The sequence below is a fragment of the Stigmatopora nigra genome, chromosome 3 (assembly GCF_051989575.1).
Source record: "Stigmatopora nigra isolate UIUO_SnigA chromosome 3, RoL_Snig_1.1, whole genome shotgun sequence".
NCBI lineage: Eukaryota > Metazoa > Chordata > Actinopteri > Syngnathiformes > Syngnathidae > Stigmatopora > Stigmatopora nigra.
In genome coordinates, this window is record NC_135510.1 from 564404 (window position 1) to 587663 (window position 23260).

Sequence of the window (23260 nt, forward strand, 5' to 3'; positions counted from 1 at the left end):
CGAGGAGAACAACAAATTAGAGACAGTGTGATTTATCAAATGCTGAAAATTCCTCACACATTAATTGCAATTACATTTCAACATTTAAAGATAACATTTAATGTCGTTATAGGATTATTACAAATTAGGTGAAAACTTTCTTGCAAATTTTATTTTTCAGGGTTCTTCAACAGATCGCAGCCAATGGAGGGAACCCACACGAAACCCTGATGGGCTATGTTCCTTATATGAGGCAGCACTCTGTATTTTTGAAGAGGTAAGAAAATATTTCTGTCTGTCACAGCATGGATATTAAAAGTAATGATGCATTTTGCTTTTTTTTATAAAATGTAGTCTCAAATGTATGTCCAAATACAGTAACCTATTTAGATAAAAAAAACAATCTGAAGTGCTCTATTCACCATATGTCATAGAGAAAGTTACTTTGTAGTTATAGCCAGTCATTTCAGTGGCCACTATGCACTAGAAGGTTAAGTCTTAAGTTTTTCCCCCAGGTATGTCGAATGGCATCCGACTACTCCCGAACCTGTGTCAGTCCAGAAAGCATCCAGACTGGGGAATCACCTATTATATCGGAAACCTGCGAGGTTTACGTGTGGGGAAGTAACAGCAGCCATCAACTAGTGGAAGGAACTCAGGAAAAAATTCTGCAACCTAAGTTGGCACCCAGCTTTGCTGATGCACAGACAGTAAGACAACATATTTGCTTTAGTGTACTCTATAGAGTGGGCCATTCAGTGTAGAAATGGAAGATACTTTGGACTAGAAAAGACCAAATTCCATTTTTTTAAACTTTTGTTGGACCTTGTGATATGCAAGTATCTATTTCTTAGCAGCTTCTGCTCCTATTTAAATTAGTTCTATCTCAGTGAGTGGTCTGTTTATTTTGGAATGTACCATTGACCTTCACCCTGTGGAAGACCTAACCTTGACCTGAGTGTGTTTATTACCAATAAATGGTGCTGAATTGAAGCATAGGAGTCGCAACAACATCAAAGCCTGCGACTTAACGAGCAGGTGGTCATTTATGTTTGGCCAGATCAGTCAGAAGAGAGATTTGGCTGGATCTCAGCTCAAATAACCCAGTTAATTTCTTCATATCGGCCGCTCGGAATAAAAACAGGCTAAACAATTGTCTGGCCAAATGATAATCGGTCGATCTGTAATCCTATTGTATCAATAACTAAATGCAACACTTATAAAACAAACCATTTCAACACCTGTAATTAATCTAATCATTGAATGCAAAGCTTGTTTTCTAATCAAATTACTTGATTTGATTGATTAAAAGTTGTAGTACTAGTTCATATTTTGCTCACCATTGTTTTCTCATACAGTATAGCAATTGATCTAACTGCAAGATCCTACAATGAGTTTAAATCTGCTGGAAAAATCAGATAGGATTTCCGGAATCCAGGAGACAATCCTTTTGATTCACAGAGCATCTCAGAAATACTACATGCGATGATTTTTCTTAAGATTTTCCCTTCAGAGTAACACATTTGTACTCCCTATTAAAACCATGAATACCGAGGGGAAAATTTTGAATCAGGGGGCGTTTTGTACAAGAGAAATCATAAAATTCAACGATTTTAAGGCAATTTACGGGGCACGGCTTATTCACTGAGGTGATCACTATACGAGAAAATACGGTAGCATGTATCACTTGTATAATACATGTATTACTAAAACTTGTTATATGCAATACATCAGTTGTGCAGGTATCTGAAGTTCAAGGTAAATATATTACTACAGAACAACCAAACCCACTGTCATTACATTTAGTTGAAGCAATTGGGACGAATTACCAGCACTGAGGAATCAGTTCTCCTTTTTCTTATTTTAAATTCTTTTAAGCATTTTCTCTTCTTTACCAGATCGAGGCAGGCCAATACTGCACATTTGTAATCTCTTCTGATGGCTCTGTGCGGGCTTGTGGGAAGGGAAGTTACGGCCGACTAGGCCTCGGGGACTCCAACAACCAGTCCACACTTAAGAAACTGACCTTTGAACCCCACCGTGCCATCAAAAAAGTGTCATCATCAAAGGGTTCGGATGGCCATACCCTAGCCTTCACTACAGAGGGTGAGGTTTTCAGCTGGGGTGATGGTGATTATGGCAAGCTGGGTCACGGGAACAGCTCAACACAGAAATATCCTAAACTTATCCAAGGCCCACTACAGGGAAAGGTAAGCCTTCAGCTAGTCAGCAGAGACAAATTTATTAAAGATTTGTAATTTGTGTTTTCTTCTTACATTAGGTCGTCGTATGTGTATCTGCTGGCTACAGACACAGTGCTGCGGTCAGTGAAGATGGAGAGCTGTACTCATGGGGTGAAGGTGACTTTGGAAGACTCGGTAAGTATTTCAAATGAAATGACAATAAAACTGTCCACACATTTGGACAGCTTTGAGCTGTTTTCCAAGAATAGCTGTGCAGATAAGAATTACACCATTTGTTGTGTAATTTAAGATTGATTAGGGGACTCAAATGAATGTTTCGCATAGAAATTAACTAAAAACTAATTTGTTCCAACCCTCTGAAAGAACACCAAAAACAGGATATTGGATTGGAAAAACATTTATTTGTTCTAATTTGCCATATATAAACACAGTAACAAATTACTAGTGGTTTAATAGTACTAAAATGTGGATGATTGTACTAAAATTAGTTAATTCGCAGAGGGGAGAGAGGGACAGAGAGAGAGGGTGGACTTTTTGCACGGCAACGCACTCTTAACATAACAAACAAATTTAAATGAATTTGGATTACGATGCAGACACTCAAAAATAAATTTAATCTAACCTTACACTAAACTTAATTCTAATTTTGTTGACATTTTATACCTTTCTAAGAACCTATCGAGGGTTGTTTGCTTTTGTCTTCCCTTCAAAATATTCAGAAAATGATTCACACTAATGTCCTCACAATAGGATAACGCACGACCACTTGCCAACATGCCCTGGAAGTAGTACTCCTCTCGTATGACGCACACAAATATCAACACAATACGCGTAAATAAAAGTTTTAGAATTAGCGCGCCACAACACTTGTAGGTTTTCCTTCTTGATGTTTATGGCTTTGAAGGCACGCAGATTCTCCGCATTGTACACTAGTAGCGGCTTAATTTTACAGTCACCGCTCGCATTAGCACACAACGCTAGCGTTAAGCGGTCCTTTGTGGGTTTGTCCCGGTAATGCCTTCTCCTGTGCCACGATGAATATCTACCTGGGCATCTTTTTCCAAAACAGACCAGTGTCATCGCAGTTGAAAACTTGCTGGGGGATGTAACTTTCCTCGGCGGTAATCAAGGCAAATGTCTTGATGCGTCCTTTTACTTAGAGATGGTGGAAATGGTTGACGTATTCCTCTCGTATTGCCATAGCGATCTCTGTAAAACTTACCCCACTCATATTTTTCAATTAATTCACGTTTCGTGTCCATTGTCAACGGGTGCCTTTTCTTTGCAGAACTCTCCCGATCCATAGTAATATTGATGGTGGAAATGGTTGACGTATTCCTCTCGTATTGCCATAGCGATCTCTGTAAAACTTACCCCACTCATATTTTTCAATTAATTCACGTTTCGTGTCCATTGTCAACGGGTGCGTTTTCTTTGCAGAACTCTGCCGATCCATAGTAATATTGTGTACCTGGTATGTAAATGGTACCAACGCGGGGGAAAAGTGGGTGGGTGGAGAAATGCGAAGTCCACACAGTGGGAATTTTCTGTTAAGTTATGTCTTGATTAAGTGGAATGTATGGTTGAATTCAGATCGTGTGATTGAATTTCATTGTTCATTTGCACTCTAATGTGGCATTCTTGTTAAATTTTATTTATAATTGTTCATTTGATTCCTCTAAAAGTGGATGGCATTAATACAGATTGTTGTAATTTGTATGCTTTTCTATTTTTTGGATGAAAAAATCCTAAATTTAGTGCGGTCAGCTTGCAGTTAAAGAACATCTTTAATTTAGTTATCCATTGTAGTTGTGTTTCATGCCAAAAAATGAGAATTGTGGTGATGCCTCAGTATTTAATCGTCTGACTGTAGATACATTTTGCATGCGATAGTAGCTTGGAAGAGAACATTTTCTTTCCCTGCATAACTTGTCATGTTGTGTTTTTTAAATCCAGGTCATGGTGACAGCAACAGCAGAAACATTCCTACCTTGGTCAAAGACATGAGCAATGTTGGAGAAGTGTCATGTGGTAGCTCTCATACAATTGCACTGTCAAAGGATGGCCGTACCGTGTGGTCCTTTGGAGGAGGAGACAATGGTGTGTAAATACTTTTATGAAGTTACTTTTCATAAACAACCTTTGAATTAAGTAAATAATAAAAATATTTTGGGCCACTACTCATCGTAAAAAAATACTAAGGCAAATATAGTCATACGTCTACTATGCTTCTACATATGAATTTTTTAAGTCACGAAAGGCTTCGTGGTAAATATTCTTACACTAACAACAATTGTATTGTACCAATACAATAATCTGTGCCTAGTCGCCAAATCCAATCAAATCAAAAGCCTTATTGTCATCATACACAGCTGCGTAAAATGAAATTGGTGGCGCTACTCCACAAAATGCGTTTTTCCGGTTAAAAAAAAAAAACATAAATAGTAATATAAAAGTATAAAAAGTCCCATTCCGGCTAGGTGAATTCTAAAATATTGCACAGTCAAGTTATTGCACAGAAGGGATTGTGTGTCGTGCTAACGCAAGTTCAGAGTACTGATGGCTGTGGTAAAGAAAACTGTCCTGAAGTCTATTTTTCCGTGCTCTGTGAGACCTGTAGCGTCTGCCAGAGGGCATCAGCTGGAACAGGTTGTCACCAGGTTGGTATTGGCCCTGACAATGTTCCTGGTTCTGCTGAGGTAACAAGGGCTGGCAATGTCATCCAGTGAGGGCAGAGAGCAGCCGATGATCTTCTGGGTAGTCTTGATCACTCTACATGGCCTTTCTGTCTGCTGCTCTGCTTCCAGCGTACCACTGTAATGCATTATGCCAAAATGCTCTCCAAAGTGGCTCTAAGGAAGGTTACCATAAGCTTAGTGTCCAAGTTGTTCCTCCTGAGTACCCTCAGGAAATGGAGTCGTTTCTGGGACTTCTTCACCACTGCCGTGGTGTTGGTAGACCAGGAGAGCTTGTCCGTGACGTGGACCCCCGGGAATTTGAAGGACTGGACCCTGTCTACGCCTACTCCATTTATGAGGAGTGGGGCCAGATCTGTGCTGCGTTTGCGAAAGTCCACGATTATTTCTTGAGTTTTCGTGGTATTAAGTGTGAGTTCACCAAACATCACGAAGACAGTGTGTTGAGCTCATCTCTGTAAGCAGACTCATCCTCCCTGAGATGAATCCGATGACGTCCTCGGTGGACCTATTTGTTCGATAGACAAACTGGTGAGAGTCAACTGAGGGAGGGATTGTATCTCTGATATGGCGGGAGACCAACTTTTCAAAGCACTTCATGATCACGGGCTTAAGTGCAACAGCCCTATAATCATTCAGGCTGTCAATGGTTGGCTTTTTAGGGACAGGGATAATGGTGGCTGATTTCAGGCAGAATTGGATGATGGATTGTTGCAGGGAACAATTGAAGATCTTTGTGAAAACACCAGTCAGCTGGTCTGCACAGGCTTTGACCACCTTCCCAGGTTCTCCATCAGGTCCAGCGGCATTCCTGGTGTTCACAGTCCACAGTACCTGTCTCACTTCATGTTCCTGAAGCTCCACTGTACTGCTGCAGGGTGGTGGTGGATGTGTTGAGACTGGGCCTGATTTGTCCGGCTCAAAGCGGGAAAAAAATGGTTCAGTTCCTCTGCTAGTGAGGCATCTAATATAACAGACACATTATTGTCATTGTAATTGGTAATATGTCGTATTCCCTGCCACATCTTCTTTGAGTTATTTCCTGTGAGGTGCTCTTCAGTTTTCCTCGTATATGCTGCCTTGGCCTTTTTAATGCCTCTCTTCAGCTCTGCTCTGGCAGCATCGCTGTATTGTACTTGTCCCCTGACCTGAAGGCGGTGTGACGGCATTTGTCTCACTGTGTCTCACTGGTCATCCAGGGTTTTTGGTTAGAAAAATATCGTATCCGTGCATCGTATGAGCAGTTTCACTGAGCCGACGTGTGAGTGTATAAAAGTTTGTATGTACATGCGCTGTCCCTTTTAAGAAGATACATCAGTCAGGGTCTTAACATGTTAACTGAAAATGGGGTAAAGTCCACTTCCTAGCAGCATTTAGCGATTAAATGCAAACACTGGAGCTTTTCAGATATCAGAACTTGGCCCACAATTGAAATATTATTTAGGAATATAGCCATATTTTACTCACCAAAAGTCCTTTTTAACTGTACACAATATCCATCCTCCTTTCTTACTTTTATATCGACATCGAAGCTCATGCTGAAAGTCGAACCTGTTCTGTCATATTTCTGGTAAAGTCCGTCTTGAAAATGGCTTTAAATCAACACAACACTATATTTACTTGTGCAGCTAGCTCCAGATACAGTTTGGTAGCTCTGGCTAATCACTACCCAATCATAGTTGGTGAAAGCGATGGTGTATCCCTTCGCCTGCGACAAGGCATTGTGGTGTTGCCAACTCGAAATCTGATTGGTTAAAGCAACAGTCTTATCGACGTTTGTTTAATGCAGCAGAGCCTGCAGAACTGATTGTGAAGGCCTTGAGGCAGATTTCTGACCCCGTTAACAAATAATGGCTTAAATGTGATTGGTTAAATGCTTCAATATGAAAACACACATCTGGAAGCAGCGCAACCAGGGGGGACACAATGAAAGGAAGCCAACAGACAATTTGGAATTATTTAATAGGTATTGATGTACAAAATATAATAATATATGATTCAGATATTTCTTAGGCCAGCGGAGAAGGCCTTGAAGGCCCTGACTGCCCGCCACTGATGTAACTCTTGGCCAAAATTCATGCAGCTCTTATCTTATTATATTTTGTATATATAATATGGCTCTTTACCTTGTTTCAGATTTCTCTTATTTTTATTCTCTCATAAAATACTCAAATTCATCAGGGCCTATTAAAAACAAAGAATAAATTATATTTAATATCTGTTTGAGCAGGTCATTGGGTGTTGTCTTTCTTTGACTCTCAGTCAAAAATGTTTGTTCTTTGTGTCTAACTTGTTCGGCACCCCTGCACTGGAGTAAATGCCCCCGTCCAAGCTGAAAAAAAAACTGACTGAAAAGTCCAAAAATGATATTCATTCTGAACAACAACTTTGTGGCTGATAACAATGTTATGCTTTCCCTGTATGGATTTTCTAAAAAGTTACACCAACTGTTGTTTGACAGGGAAACTTGGTCATGGTGATACTAATCGAGTATACAAACCAAAAGTAGTAGAAGCCCTGCAAGGCATGTTCATCAGAAAAGTGTGCGCTGGAAGTCAATCGTCTCTTGCCTTAACTTCAACTGGGCAGGTAATGTGGATATACGTCATGAATGTGTTTTTCCTCAATTTTTTTTATTGTTAACACAGTTTTTCTTAAGAAAAACAATAACTTATCAGAGCCAGATAATTGGGTAAGCTTGAGTTTCAAATGTAGATTTTTGGATGTATTAACAAATAATTCCCCCTTGCATTAAAATATACTGTGAATACTTTTTTTGCGAGGATAGCAAAGTTCCTTTACACTGATTATCTCTAAGGGAGAAATCACTAATTGAGAACCTTTAGCAACTCCTTCCTCATGTTGTAAGAAAGCTTTTCAGGATAACAATAATTGATTTTACCGAGAATGGAATGAGATATGTTTTTGACATGTTTCTAGCTAAAATATTTTACTGATTTGGACTTAACTGGATGTTGTGGCACTGAAACAGTTAAATCTATGATTACATTTCATGACATTGTGAAAAGTGGTGCTCAAAAATGGAGGTCGTGAATGACTGAATAAATGTGCGTGTTTGCGTGCGTGCGTGCGTGTGTACGTACATACGTACATACATACATAAATGAATCTAACTGATGATATAAGGATTAGAAATGATCTGATAATGTTCCTGCCAATCTTCCTTTCTCTAATTTTAGGTGTATGCATGGGGCTGCGGAGCTTGCCTGGGCTGCGGTTCTTCTGAGGCAACAGCACTCAGACCTAAACTGATCGAGGAGCTGGCGACAACTAGAGTGGTGGACATCTCAATAGGAGACAGCCACTGTTTGGCCCTGTCACATGGTATACTTTGGCGCATTCAAATCTCGAACATCATTTGGAACTGCGTGTCAATGCTATTTAGAGCCGTCTGAAACTTGTTAGAGACACATTTGAGTTCTTGTTTTTGAAACTTAAGCAAAGCTGCCAACTACTGTATTTTCACGGCTATGCGGCGCCTCATATTTTCAGCCGCAGTGTCAATAGCGAGTGCTATTTCTGTATTTTACACACACAAAAGACGCACCGTTTTAATAAACGCAGCCAGGCATGGTAAAAGATACACCAGTTTAAGCATAAATGCTACACCCACACGCTAAAAACACGTTTTTAAAAAGGCAATGGAAGCAAAACTGAGTTCGTTTGTACTTTATTTAGATATTTTACAATGTACTCAAGTCATCACCCCCCACAAATCCATCAAAGTTGCTTCGTAAAGCTTGTTGATGCTGTTCGCTAGGCCACAATCCATTCGCAAATAGTAGCTAGCAAGTAGTTAGAGTCCATGCTTCGTTAAGCTGTTTTGATGCCGAACGCCAGGCCACAGTCCATTCGCCAGTAGTAGCTAGATACTAGCTAGCGTCCATGCTTCGTAAAGCTGTGTTGATGCCGATCGCCAGGCCACAATCCATTGGTGTATTGACAAAATAACTATATATCACTATATGTCACTGCGCAGTATTTTCTCTACGGGAAAATAGTAGGGGGCTGCTTGTCGTAGTTGTGAAAGCTGTAGAGGACCCTTTTGGTCGCCGGTCAAATGTACTTAGATATTAAACAGTACTTAGATATTAAACTCTCTGTCTTAGATATTAAGCTCTCTCATGAATATAAGTTTGAGAGCTGGTTTCAACAGTAAACTCTCTGTCACCATTTGACCGGCGACCAAAAGATGACCAAAAGGGACCAAAAGACCGGCGACCAAACGTCCGAGCACCTTTGGCTGAACCTTAAGAAATCCAGAAACTCGCAGAACTTTATTGCTTCTTATTTGACTAAATATCTCATGTTGATGGCGTCTCCAAAAAGACTGACATTTGCACATAGCACAACATGCATGTGCAACTTCAGCGTGACACATGGTGGATTTGCTGACTGATAAACCCACATAGAAGTACCCAGACACAAAGAAACTTGTTTTCATCATTCTGTACTTTTCCAATAGTCTGTAAAAACATGTTTTTACATTTTTATCGAATCGTAGTCACTCCGGAAATACTACTGAAATTGGACATGGGTAGTCCTGAAATGGGGTCGACAGAGGTTGGCAGCTCTGCATAAGACAGTTTTAACAGACAAAGAATTAATTCATTAGGACAATATGCCCTTTTTTAATATGCTTATTTGATGTGTAATTAAATCAGTGTAACTTAACTTAGGACATTAAATGTTATTACTGCTCTCCATCCCAACTAACATCTATAGACAATGAAGTATTTGCATGGGGAAACAACTCCATGGGCCAGTGTGGCCAGGGAAATTCCACTGGACCAATAACTAAGCCGAGAAAGATAGTAGGCTTGGATGGGGTGACCGTTCAGCAGATTTCAGCCGGAACTTCTCATAGTCTGGCTTGGACAGCCCTTCCCAGAGACAGGTAAGTTATCAATCCATGAATGTGGTTGAAATATTCTTAGTGACTGTGTCACAATTCCCGACTACTGTACTTCTTTAATTCACTGCTATAGAATATACTAATAGTCATGACCTTTTGGTACGTTGTTTTTCGGGCTTGGTCCCCTTTGCATATGTGGACTTTCTTTTCTTGGAACAAATATTTTATATTTTTACATTTTAGGCAAGTGGTTGCCTGGCACAGACCTTACTGTGTTGACCTCGAGGAAAGTACCTTTTCCCATCTACGTTGCTTCCTTGACCGCTATTGCGATGGTATCAACAGTGAAGCTCCTCCTCTTCCCTTCCCTTCATCTAGGTAATAATGACTAACTTCAGTGATACATCCGAGCAAAGACTATTCATTCTAGACCTTGTTTCCACCTCAATATAATTTTACAGTTGTATGTTTTGTATCTTAAACATATTATCACTTTCAATGTACTGTGCACACATTCTTTTTAAACATCTCTTAATTATATATATATATATATATATATATATATATATATATATATATATATATATATATATATATATATATATATATATATATATATATATATATATATATATATATATATATATATATATATATATATATATATATATATATATATATATATATATATATATATATATATATATATATATATATATTTATATTTATATTTATATTTATATTTATATATATATATATATATATATATATATATATATATATATATATATATATATATATATATATATATATATATATATATATATATATATATATATTTTTTTTTTTTTTTTTTTATATATATATACAGTGTTCTCGTTACCTCTGCGTCCTGCGTCTGATACGCACAGCTTTTCTTCCAGACGCACAATTTCAAGTAATGTGCTTTTTTCGGACGCAAAGAAATTTTTATCAAAAAAAAAACCAAAACACATATATCCGATAGCAAACCAATTTATTCCACATAATCTTTGCGAAATAATTCTCGCGTGAACGAGACTAGCAGACACTAGCAGACGAAGGAGAGAAAGCGATAGCAAGAGTTTCGTAATAGTGTAAGAAAGATAAAAAATGTTTCAGAAAAAGCAAAACAGTCTGGATAGTTATTTCGCAGTTAAAAAATACAACTAGTAAGAAAAGAACTGCAGAAGATTCGATCGATGATCATGAAGCAAAACGGGGGAAGCAAGGAAAAATACGCACATTTCAAAAGACTTTTGGCTGCAAAGAGAGGAGGATCTACGAGCTGAAAGACAAGTACAATGATAAATAAACCCTAACCCTAAACCATATAATAAATAAATTAAATCTGAATGTTTATATATCGTTGCTTATGTTTTATTTGCATCCGTAGTATGTTGGGACTCGTGACAAGTTTCCTGGGACGCACAGTTTTCAGACAAGCGAATCCCTGGGACTCGCAGTGTGCCAATTGTAAAATTATCACTGTATATATATATATATATATATATATATATATATATATATATATATATATATATATATATATATATATATATATATACATATACATATACATATACATATACATATATAGATATAGATATAGATATAGATATAGATATAGATATAGATATAGATATAGATATAGATATAGATATAGATATATATATATATATATATATATATATATACATACACACGTGTGCACGTGTGTGTTTGTATATGTGTGTATGTGTATATGTATATGTATGTGTATGTGTATATGTATGTGTATATGTATATATACATACATACACATGTATATACTGTATTTTCACGACTATAAGGCGCACATAAAAGTTAAATTTTCTCCAAAATAGACAGGGCGCCTTATAATCCAGTGCGCTTTATATTTGGAACAATACTAAAAATTTTATCACGATAAAATTAATGGATAGGACAACTACGGCAAGCAGCCCCTGACTTACTATTTTTCGTAGATAAAGTACTGCGCAGTGACTGCTGTGATATATCGTTTTTTTTTTTTTTGTCAATACACCCAATGGATTGTGGCCTGGCGATCGGCATTAACACTAGCTAGCTACTATTTGCTAATGGATTGTGCCCTGGCGATCGGCATTAACACAGTTGCGAAGCATGGAAGACTGCCTTGGAATAGTTTCGTTAGCTACTAGCTGGCTACAATTTCAGTCACTGCGCACCGGAAATAGCGTCTGGGGCTGCTTCCGTAGACAGCGCTATTCCATAAATAATATATATATATATGCCATGCTTAGCTGCGTCTAAAAGAACGGTGCGTCCTTTGTGTGTGTAAAATACAGAAATGGCACTCGTCTTTGACACCGGCTAAAAATAGGATGCGCAAAATTGTCGTTAAAATACGGTATATATGTATGTATCTATGTATATATATATGTATATATGTCTTTATCTGTATGTATATTTGTATGTATGTTTGTCTGTGTATGTGTAAATATATAGAATGGTACCTCTCCTTACAAAATTAATTGGTTCCAGAACTTGTTTGGAACGTGGATTTTTCGTAAACTGCGCAGTATTTTACATGTAAATTTTCTAATTCATTCCACAGTACTCAAATAAACTGCCAACTAAACCCTTTAAAAAAGGATCAAATTGTCCCAATTTTATATGGAAGGTGTGAGAAACACAAAGATAAGAGAAAATAATAAGTAAATTGTTTTTTTATGTATTAAAATGAAAGATGGATAACATGTAATCCATTCCATTTAAAAAAAGTCTCTTTAACCAAACTTGAAAAACTAAAAAAACTAAAAGTCAAATGCCATTGTGACAATTTCAAAATAAAATAACAGATACAGGAATTGTATTAACGTTTTGGGGGATTTTGTAACTTGGATCTTGTTTTTATGTATAGGAAGAGTAATTCGCATTTTAAAGGTTTTTGTAACCTGAAAATTGCACGCATTTATAAGTAAAGGTACCACTTTAATAGTAATATGACATATGCACGCATATAATTGTAAACATTATATTTTCAGGGAGCATCATAACTTTCTTAAGCTGTGCCTTCGGCTTTTATCCAATCATCTGGCTCTTGCACTTGCCGGGGGAGTTGCTACAAGTATCTTAGGTCGGCAAGCCAGACCTCTGAGAAATCTGCTCTTCAAACTTATGGATTCTTCTGTGCCAGATGAGATTCAGGAGGTAAAAGAAGAGCAACACTTGACACTTTCATAACTACAGTTCAAAATTATTTCCACACAACAAAAAATCTGTCTGTTGAAGGGTTGCTAACAACGTTGCAAATTCTGACTGAGGTAGTGGAATTGAAAGAATTACTACAAATGCAGTTGCTCATGGGCAAACCTCAAACAAAAACAATTAAAAAGCAAAATAAAAGAGGAACAATATGATAAACTAATGTATACTCCCCTAAGCAAGTGGAAAAGGTGCTGGAGGGAAGACAGATCGGGAAGGGTTTATTTATATGATGGCCAGCTGGGGTGCTGTCATGCCAAGAAATTAACATTCAAGTTGTGTAAATGAAGTGGGTTGGTACTTGTATAATAAAACGTTCATATACAAATGCTAGTAACATAAGTTGACTAATTTGCTCAGATCAAACTAAACCAAGTCACAAACTCATTTTTACCATTTATACCATGAATATGAATATGTTCATTATATTGTGCTGTCCTTTATTAAGTAAACCAAACGATGAATCCTGAATGACTGCTAGAGGTTAGTGCTAAAAGCAGGGATAAAATGGAACAGTGGAATTTTTTTTAATGGAGCGTCCTCTTTAAATCATTACTGTTCTTCTATTGAATATGCTTGTGGTGATGGTGATGAAATTTGTTTAGTTATCTGCACAAGAGAATCTTTTATCTGAGGATTTTACATTGGTGTGTTTAAACTTATCAGGCAGTTATTGAGACGCTTTCTGTGGGAGCGACAATGCTGCTGCCTCCACTAAGAGAGAGGATGGAGCTTCTTCATTCCTTGCTGCCTCAGGGCCCTGACAGATGGGAGAGTCTGACTAAAGGACAGGTACCCTGCCTATTTAAACCATATTTTTGATCAGTCAAATATAGGAATGATCACCATCATTTCATGAAACTTTTGAAATGGGTCCATATAGAGCGGGACGATGAAACAAAAATGATAATAAATGTGACATTTTTGTCAACAATAATAATAAAAACTTTGATACTTGATCATTTTAATCTGCAATTACACAACCCGTAGAAGAGGATGATAAGAAAACATGTTTTTAGGTTAGCAATGGAGACTAACACGGAGCATGAACACAAAGGACAATAATACTGCTAAAATGAGGGATTGTGAGATGCAAGACAACACAGGTCCAATCTACTGAAAGATCCAAGTCAATTCTCCCTGGCGTTTTCTTACTTTTTTTTTTTTCAAATAACAATTTCTGTCTTATCGCCCAGCTCTAGCTCCATATAGTATAAACACTGTTCATCAGTTTTAACAGAATCTTTATATTGCTACAGAGAATGCAGTTGGACATCATCCTGACTAGTCTTCAGGACCACACCCATGTAGCCTCATTGCTGGGTTATAGCTCTCCTTCTGACGGCTCTGAAGCGCTTTGCTGTGGCTTGAAATTCACAGCGTCCCCAGACCCAAACCGCAGTGCCACAGCAGGACATCCTGACACTCATCTAGCTGAGATCCTCATGAAAACACTACTGAGGAACCTTGGTTTTTATACTGTAAGTAGAGCAATTGAGAGTATAGGTAGTGCAGAAAATATTTTTTTCACGGCAATGCATTCGTAACATCACATAAACAGATTTAAATAGTTTGGATTTCAATGCAGACACACAAAAATAAATTTAATCCAACTTTATACTAAATTTAATTCTAATTTTGTTTTAAATTTGATAATTTTCTTCCGGGTTGACCCTATCCGCCCCGCCTCTAGCCTGACTTTCAGATGCAACCTATCAAGGGTTGTTTGCTTTTGTATTCCCTTCAAAATATCCCCAAAATGATGCACACAAATATCCACACAACAGGATAACGCACGCGCGACCACTTGCCAACTTCCCCGGGGAGTATTACTCCTCTCGTATTTACGAAGGTAATAAAAAAATAAAAAAACACTGAAAAAATGCAATTCTCTGCCCAGTGCTCGTAGAGACAATACACGAGGGAGTTGCGACCTGAAAGTCAATGCCCATGATGTTTTTTTATGAGCAGCTGTATGTAGCAGTCGGAGCTCTAAAGTCGACACACATTTTTCACTTTTGTGACATTCATTTGAATATATGATGTTTTCATTACTATGTGAAACTCACATTTTTTGTTTTCTTTCTCTGATCCTTTGTTTTAATTTTCAGGATCAGGCATTTGGTGAACTGGAGAAAAATAGTGACAAGTTGCAGCAGGACATGTCCTCTTCTGACAGCAGCCAACCTGCTCACCTTCACCAACTCCTTTGCTCCTTGCATAAGCAACTATTAGCTTATTGCCATGTTAACCATGTGACTGAGGTATGAATACACAGTGCTTAATTCATCTCTATTTTAAAAAAAATAGAAGTTTCCCTCATTGCCAATAACCTGACATTTTTGACATGTTTGACATCTGCTTCTGACCTAAATTTCCCCGGCTACAGAAAACTCTTAAGGCATGGCTGATGTAAACGCAGAAGTCTTTTTTATTCGGATGTGGTGGTCTTGACCACATCAAGTTGACACCATACAACAATGCTGTAAATTAAGTTACTATCTAAATCTAAACTCTTATATAGATGCATCTTTGTCTGTGTGTGTGTCTGTGTGTGTGTGTGTGTGTATATGTGTGTGTTTTACGACTCCCCCTGGGGTAAGATATGCCAGGGAGTCGCTGTCAGGTTTAGAACCATATACATTCAATAATTCGGATCAGAGGTAGCACACGCAGAGTCGGCTTGATGAGATTTTCAAAGACATCAGCTGAGGGAGGGGTCGGGAGGTGCCAGCGCTTGGAGATGAGTCCGTCTCCTTGGCTGACCAGTTCCAATCCCTGCCTCCCTCCAACAGTTGAGCTGGTTTTATTAACAAAGGGTCATGTGACCTAGGTACAAACATAAGGCGGGAAGAAGTAGACAAAGAAGTGGGTTTCGTGAAAGATGACACCCCCTTAACTAAAAGGTGTCATGATGGAAGTTTCCACTGGGTCATGCAAAATTCTATTCTAGTTACTACACTATATAAACCAAAAGACATAATAATAAGCATAAAATACATTCATACTTCACATTTCCCCCCTTTAGTAACTTTGAAAGAATTTTCATTAAACATCAAGTTATATCCCTCCTATCTAGGTATTAGAATACAAACATCATCAGCAGGTACTTATCAAAAAGTATGGAAAACAATAAAGTCATTTGTGAAGGCAAAGGTGAAAAACGTGAGATAGTTTTAAGGTTATATAGGAAAACAATAAAATCATTTGTGAAGGCGCAGCTGAAAAACGTGAGGTAGCTTTAAGGTTATATCAGAAAATCCCTCTGTGTCCCTCTTTATGAGCGAACACAGTTTTGAAGTTAAGACATGTACAATTACCCGGATGACTCGACATACTCGTCGCATTTCAAAATGGTGGGAGAATCTTCATTGCGGCATGTCATGCGGTGATACTGTATGTCACTGTAAGCTACCAGCGTATGCTGGATAGTATTTCAAACCATAGCTTTCATGCAAGGGATTATACACATTGAGAAAATACAGAAAATACAGAAGAGTAACATAATTGCAAGTAACGGTGTTAAAAATTTAACCAGGATCGCGAACCACGACCCGGATATTCACCACGACCAAAGTGATGCACCTATAGCTGAGTGATCCTGGGCCATGGCGTTGGCCAAGGCTTTCATTTCAGCTATTGCACGAATAATGTTACCTACGTCACCGATTTCATCTGGGATGAAAGTACAACCGTGTTCTCCGACCATGGCGCACACACCTCCATCCTTGGCTGTTATCAAATCCAAGACCATATGGTCTTGGCGCTCCATTTCTCTAAGGGCTTGTAATTCATCTGCTATGCCCTGTAGAGCCTTGAAAGTTTGGTTAATGAACAGTCCCATACGATAATTCAATGTCTCCACTCGGAGCATAACTTTCATGTGGTTTGAATTGCACTGATCTCTTATCCCTTGCCTTTACTCCCCTTAGAAGGAAGGCATCCTGGACCATCTGCACCATTGCACACCGACCTGTCCATGCTGTGGGCAAACTCAAAAACACTGTATGGCCGCATAGCCAATACCCATCATCTTGAGGATTAGTGCCCAATACATCAGAGAGAGTGTAATAATCCCTGCAGGTGGCACCCGGGGGCGCTCCTGTGGCATTGAACTGGTCTTTGTTAGTGGTGTTTCGCGTGCACGGGGTAATTACCTGACTGCAGTACTTCATGGGGACTTCCCCCAACGGCATGGAGTGGCCAAAAAGGGACATGATACTGGCAAAACACACGGCTTTAAAACCACGTGGGTATGGGACGTCGTTCAACATAGCAAGATCTGTCCAATTGTATTTTAGGAGTCTTGTAAAATGTCTACCCGACAAATGTGGTACAGTCGGATTAATTTGGGGAACTGTAGCTCTAATTGCAGCTTCTAGGTACCATGGAGGTGTGTTGGTGTCATAGTCGTAGGGATTAATTGGCTTAGGATAAACTGGCGGGGTGCCTGTGGAAATAGGTATACGACTACACACAACAATTTTCATTCACACCGGACAATTTCTTCTGAAACATCATGAAATTATACCACACATTTTCTTCATAATAATTCTTTTGATCACTCTTTTCATACCACCTCAGTCTTTTTTGCGACAGTAGCATGGGACCATCTCGATTTCCTGCTCGAGTCTCAGTGGGCAGGGCATCCAGCCACGCCCAGGTTGCGGCTGATAGTAGAGTCGTTGTGATGAGGGTGGAGGCAGCTTTCATTTTGGCTTCTGCGCGGGAATGCTAAGTCTACGAAATGTCAAAGTTAAGCGAGGGGCGCTCGGGGCAGGTGAGTAGACGTCTGATGATGTTCCACGGACAAGGGTTTTGGTACCGTCCGGCTTTCAGTCTACTCACAGTCCCCTATGTTTCGAACCACCTTGACCTGAGATTGGTGAATCTACGTATACCTCTCAGCAATCTTTGCAGCAGTGGAGGTTGGTGAGTTGGGCCACGAATGGGTCTTCCCATCGTGGAGAGAACCAGGACTTCCTTTTTATGACTGGGATCAGCATCCAGTCACCTGGCTTCACCACCTCCTGCAAAGTAGACAAAAGGGGATCACGGCAGCTTGCATGTTCTTTGGACAAGTTTCTCCAGACATGTTACCATCCATTCTGTGATTAGGTCTGCCTTGCCCTTAGCCTTTTGTCATGTTTCACCTTCCCATAGAGGATGTTGAAATGGTCTTCCATGAACATTTGTTTGCTCTACCAGTCCCACACTCTTTGGACGTTGTCCTCGTTTGGGCCTGAGGTTACCTTGCACACCATGACTGCAACAAATCAAACACCAAAAAATTAAAAGTAGGTATTTAGACCTCTGGGACATGGAACACACACTGTACCATGTCCATCATCCCCCCTGTTGAGACATGGTTCAATCCATGGCTCAATTTTGGAATAATTTTTGGGAGGCACGCTAGGCCTTTAGCTGTGTACAGGTCTTCTGCAGACTGTTCTGTGTTCTTTCTGTATAGATGCATCTCTACCTTCTGTGATGCAATGTTTTGCATATTAATTAATACTGTTTTCGACTCAGTTTTTGTTGTTGTGAATACTGTGCAGTAAGTGTTTGCGCTGCTGCTTTAGCTGCTGTCGTCTTTAGCGCATGCTGCATACGGCCACTTGGTTGGGCTTAATTCTCAAACGAACAAAAATCACAACAATCTTACTTATTCAATCACTTTGCTTGTGAAAATCTGAATGCTTTATCAGTCAAAAGTAGATATACTAGCTGTTATTCTATTTTGATCACTGCTTCCATGTTAACATCAAAACCTATATTTGATTTTTCCTTTCCTGCAATTACACAAATTAACTAATCATGCTAAAAATAGGAAAAATACATAGAGCAAACCAGGCTGCCTTCTCCTCAGGAAAACAGCTTTCCCGCTCTCTGTAACAGTTACATTGACATCAATTAATATCCAGAAACAAATGTATGCATTTATAATTCTGAAAAGAATTGAACCTACTAAAATGTAACCACCCCTTGTTTATTAGGGTTAATATTTTCTAGCATAATTGTCTTTTAGAGCCATTAAAAGTCATTGCTTATAAATTGCATACTAATCAAGTCCCAATTCAATTAATGTGTATCGCGATGCATATTAAACTCAATTGTTTGAAATTCAAAATATCCCAAACTAGTAGTCTTTTTTATCAAATGTAACATTCCATTGTCTTTGGAGTTTGCCAATCATCTCCTTTAAAACTTTCTTAATCAACATTTTCCAATAGTCTGGCATAAAATCAAAATTTAGTTATATATCTATCCATTGTAGTCTCTTTTTCTCTCTAATTGTTTACTTTAAAAATCTGTAAGAAGGTCTGTTCTCAATTGAAACGCTTTCACTCTTTTATGGAGACAATAAAACCAATATAAAAAGTTCCTTATGGTTTATGGCATTGCTCCTCGAGCAATAATCTTTCCAATCAATATTGGATGCTTTCCATTACGTCTGATCGCGTCAATAAGCTTATCTTACCTGTCTCCTCAAACGTTTCAACTGAGAGAACCTCCTTACAGTGCAAAGATGGATCTGCATCCTCCGCTATTTTCATGTCTGCTGTTTGGTCAGCAAGAGTTGTACGGACGTTCTCATTTTGGGTTGCTCGTGCGTCTTCTCCATGTTTCCTGTTGAAAAACACAGTCTTCTTCTGCTAACTCAAAATTAGTGTGTTTCTTTAAAGTTTTTCTTTTATACAGATAGCCAGATTAGAGTCATCCTTCAGCTCCAATCGTGTAGTGAATAATGGCGTATGGTATGGTAACGAAATATGGAACATTTTGTCAATTCAGTCAATTAATCTGTTAACACAATTTGGATGCCATTATCCCTATAAATCAATGGTACTTTGGAATTTCATATGATGCACTGTTCTTGTTTTTCTCAGTGCTTCAAAATTTCGCATTGCAGATTTGTTCCTCCAATCCAATGCATTATCATCAAAAAATTTCCTTGGACTAAACAATTTTCCTTGATTTTTCATCGCCATCCAAAAAGGCTTATTGGCGATTTCAGAAATTGATTTCAAATTTCCAATCCTTCGCTGCCATCCCTGAAAAAGGCTTATTGGCAGTTTCAGAAATTGATTCCAATTTGCTAAATCCTTTTCCACCTTGATATCTAAATGATTGATTATATCTTGGTGGTTGGCCAATCAAAAACACAAAAAGACAAACAACCATTCACGCTCACAGACATCAGTGGTCTGTAATTTTTCACTAGTGGAGAGCGCCATCCCTGAAAAGGGCTTATTGGCAGCTAACCACCTTTTTCTGTCCTATCAGCACTAGTCATTCTCAAAAGAACTAGGTTAATAGTCATTAATATGACTCACACTAAAGCATATTTCATCTAGTGATGGAAAAACAATGAATTATATTTCGTGCACTAAACATGATTCATCTTATTCCATCCTATAGAAATCATGCTTATCCTAAATTAATTATTTTATCTAAACTTTTATCTAAACTTTTCCTAATAATTTGGATCAATGCCATTTCTGCATTGTTTTCTTCTCATTTGATATCATTAACAATTTGGATGAATGCCATTTCTGTCTCCTCTGCCTCTAAATTCTTATCTCCCTCTGCTCTTTACTTGGTGCGGAGGTAATTTGAGACGTCTCTGGCCTGGCATTCCAGGAGCCCCCGCAAACCCCCTTGTGTGGTTTGTTTGTAAAAAAGGTGCCTGGAATGTTAGGTGAGGAGTGTCTGCATCTGTGAAGGGGGGCTGGTCGTAAAGTGGGCTTCTTGCTGTTGTTTCTTCAACGGGCCCAACAACCACGGCGGCCTTTGTTCAGCCCTTTTAACTTTCTTCTCAAATCTTTGTTCTTCTCGTTTAGTAGCTTGTTCTATCCAAACTTTAATATCGTCTAGCTGCTTACATATTTTTCCTTGCTTTTTTCCTTTGTTTACAGCTTTTTTTTTTTCTAAATTCCTTTGAATAGTTTGCAAAGGTTCCACTAACAATTTCCCCCAAACCATGTGCTTTGTTTTTGAACTTTTTCCAAACAATGGTCAAATGTTACTCTATTAATATATTTCTTTAGGATTTTTTAGGGACGTCCCAACTAATTTATTATCTTATTTACCCGCCTAGATAGTCGTTTATACTCTTATTTTGCGCGGCAATCATCGAGATTTATGACTGCGTCACGGCATATTTCAGGTTCATATATATATATCCTTTCGGTTGATATATATATATATATATATATATATATATATATATATATATATATATATATATATATATATATATATATATATATATATATATATATATATATATATATATATATATATATATATATACACTTCATATGAAGATTACTTTTATCAAGCGCTTTTACTCATCAGGTGCTGTATTTTTGGAAGGTTTCCCTTATTTTTAACAATCTCTAAAAATCCTTTACGAGGGATTCTTTCACCCTCTAGTCTAAACCGCGTCACCAGTTTTCCTTACGAATGTCACCTATGGCCGAAGTGTACATTCGCCGCATATCTTGTGTATTCCCTTTATTTTTTTTGACATACATACTCCCCAACGATATGCAAATATTTCCTATTTATGGAACGTTTTTCTTCGACTTTTTCACGAGAGGAAAAACGGGATTTTCACCAGCCTTGTTATATATAAATTTTAAACAGCCCTACCGTCTCTTGTACGTGCATCCTCTCTCCGGCCGGGTTCCTTCTTCAAACGGGCCGCGATCGACCGAAAAGCCCCCTCTTTCAAAGTAAAAGGGCTGACGTCAGTAATTCTTGGCCTTCAGTCCACCGCGGTCCGAGAAATTCAGAAATGAATCCCCGGGTTTTTCGGCACCAGAAAATGTCAGGTTTAGAACCATATACATTCAATAATTCGGATCAGAGGTAGCACACGCAGAGTCGGCTTGATGAGATTTTCAAAGACATCAGCTGAGGGAGGGGTCGGGAGGTGCCAGTGCTTGGAGATGAGTCCGTCTCCTTGGCTGACCAGTTCCAATCCCTGCCTCCCTCCAACAGTTGAGCTGGTTTTATTAACAAAGGGTCATGTGACCTAGGTACAAACATAAGGCGGGAAGAAGTAGACAAAGAAGTGGGTTTCGTGAAAGATGACACCCCCTTAACTAAAAGGTGTCATGATGGAAGTTTCCACTGGGTCATGCAAAATTCTATTCTAGTTACTACACTATATAAACCAAAAGACATAATAATAAGCATAAAATACATTCATACTTCACAGTCGCAACTACCACAGCAGAAGGGGTTGGTCAATGGCGAGTCCAGACAAACAATGCAAGTAGCCTTCAGTGATATTTTATTTCCAACAAAGTCCACCAAAACCTGGACCACGGAATAACATAGGGGAAGCAAAAGATATTAAAAGTGGCACCCTTAAATAAGCACGGTAAAAACACCCTCCCAGACAGGTGTTCAAATGAACACCCACAAAGTATCGGAAATAAGGCCGAAGGGTACCACTGTCAGAACTGATGTAATCAAAGTCTAGACAGGGGAATAACTACGTGTCTAAATGCAACAAACTATATGTATCCCCGGGGTGTCTAATCTTATCTCAAGTCCCCTATGCAACCCAAAATCATTAACTTTGCCAACATAAATACTAAATATAACAAGGAGTAACATACTCGCAACACCAGGTGACGCTGGGAGAATCAAACTTTACTTAGCACTAAACAATGTGCTTTCTAAAGAAAGAAAGAACTCCACTGCCTCGGCATTTTCAATCACAGGCAGCCAAGGGAGTCAGTCAAGAATCAAGCAAGACAAAAAGCAAGCAAGAATCGAGTCAAGAGTGAGCCAGGGTGAACTGACAAATAAAAAGGGTTTAAAGGACAGGAAGTGAATCTTGATTGGAGGAGGAATGATGGGGAAGTAGTCAACGCTGTGTTGGCCCGCCATGTACCTGTAGAGAAAAAGAAACCACACACCCTACTACATAGTGTGTGTCCAGGCTGACAGCCGTAACAGTGTGTGTGTGCATGCCATGGATACAAGAAAATAACACTAGCAACAACAACCTTGGTTGGATCTCGACTTCTTCGAAAACCCACATCCCTAATTCACCCTGACCGATTGCCTCCAGCCTTACAACACGGGGTGCGCAGAAGCACGAATGTTAGTGTGCAGTGAAAAGGAAGTGCGCTTCCCATTAAAACACGGCCTGCACACGGTGAAACTGCACTTGGCCACGTTATGTGCATGTTGGGAAATTTGAACAGTATTAATCGGTG

The 23260-nt window shown here is 38.7% G+C and overlaps 1 protein-coding gene across 4 annotated transcripts in view; it reads left to right on the forward strand.

Annotated features, from left to right (window-relative positions):
• herc1 (HECT and RLD domain containing E3 ubiquitin protein ligase family member 1) overlaps positions 1-23260 on the forward strand; it is a 94853-nt gene that overhangs the window by 2611 nt on the left and 68982 nt on the right. For all 4 annotated transcript variants that reach the window (XM_077712458.1, XM_077712459.1, XM_077712461.1 and 1 more), the window contains exons 3-15: positions 161-256; positions 495-689; positions 1878-2189; positions 2261-2357; positions 4140-4283; positions 7341-7468; positions 8080-8224; positions 9626-9797; positions 9999-10133; positions 12800-12965; positions 13686-13811; positions 14279-14500; positions 15131-15283. In XM_077712458.1, coding sequence (XP_077568584.1) covers positions 161-256; positions 495-689; positions 1878-2189; positions 2261-2357; positions 4140-4283; positions 7341-7468; positions 8080-8224; positions 9626-9797; positions 9999-10133; positions 12800-12965; positions 13686-13811; positions 14279-14500; positions 15131-15283 — 2091 coding nt within the window. The remainder of the gene's footprint in view (positions 1-160; positions 257-494; positions 690-1877; positions 2190-2260; positions 2358-4139; positions 4284-7340; positions 7469-8079; positions 8225-9625; positions 9798-9998; positions 10134-12799; positions 12966-13685; positions 13812-14278; positions 14501-15130; positions 15284-23260) is intronic.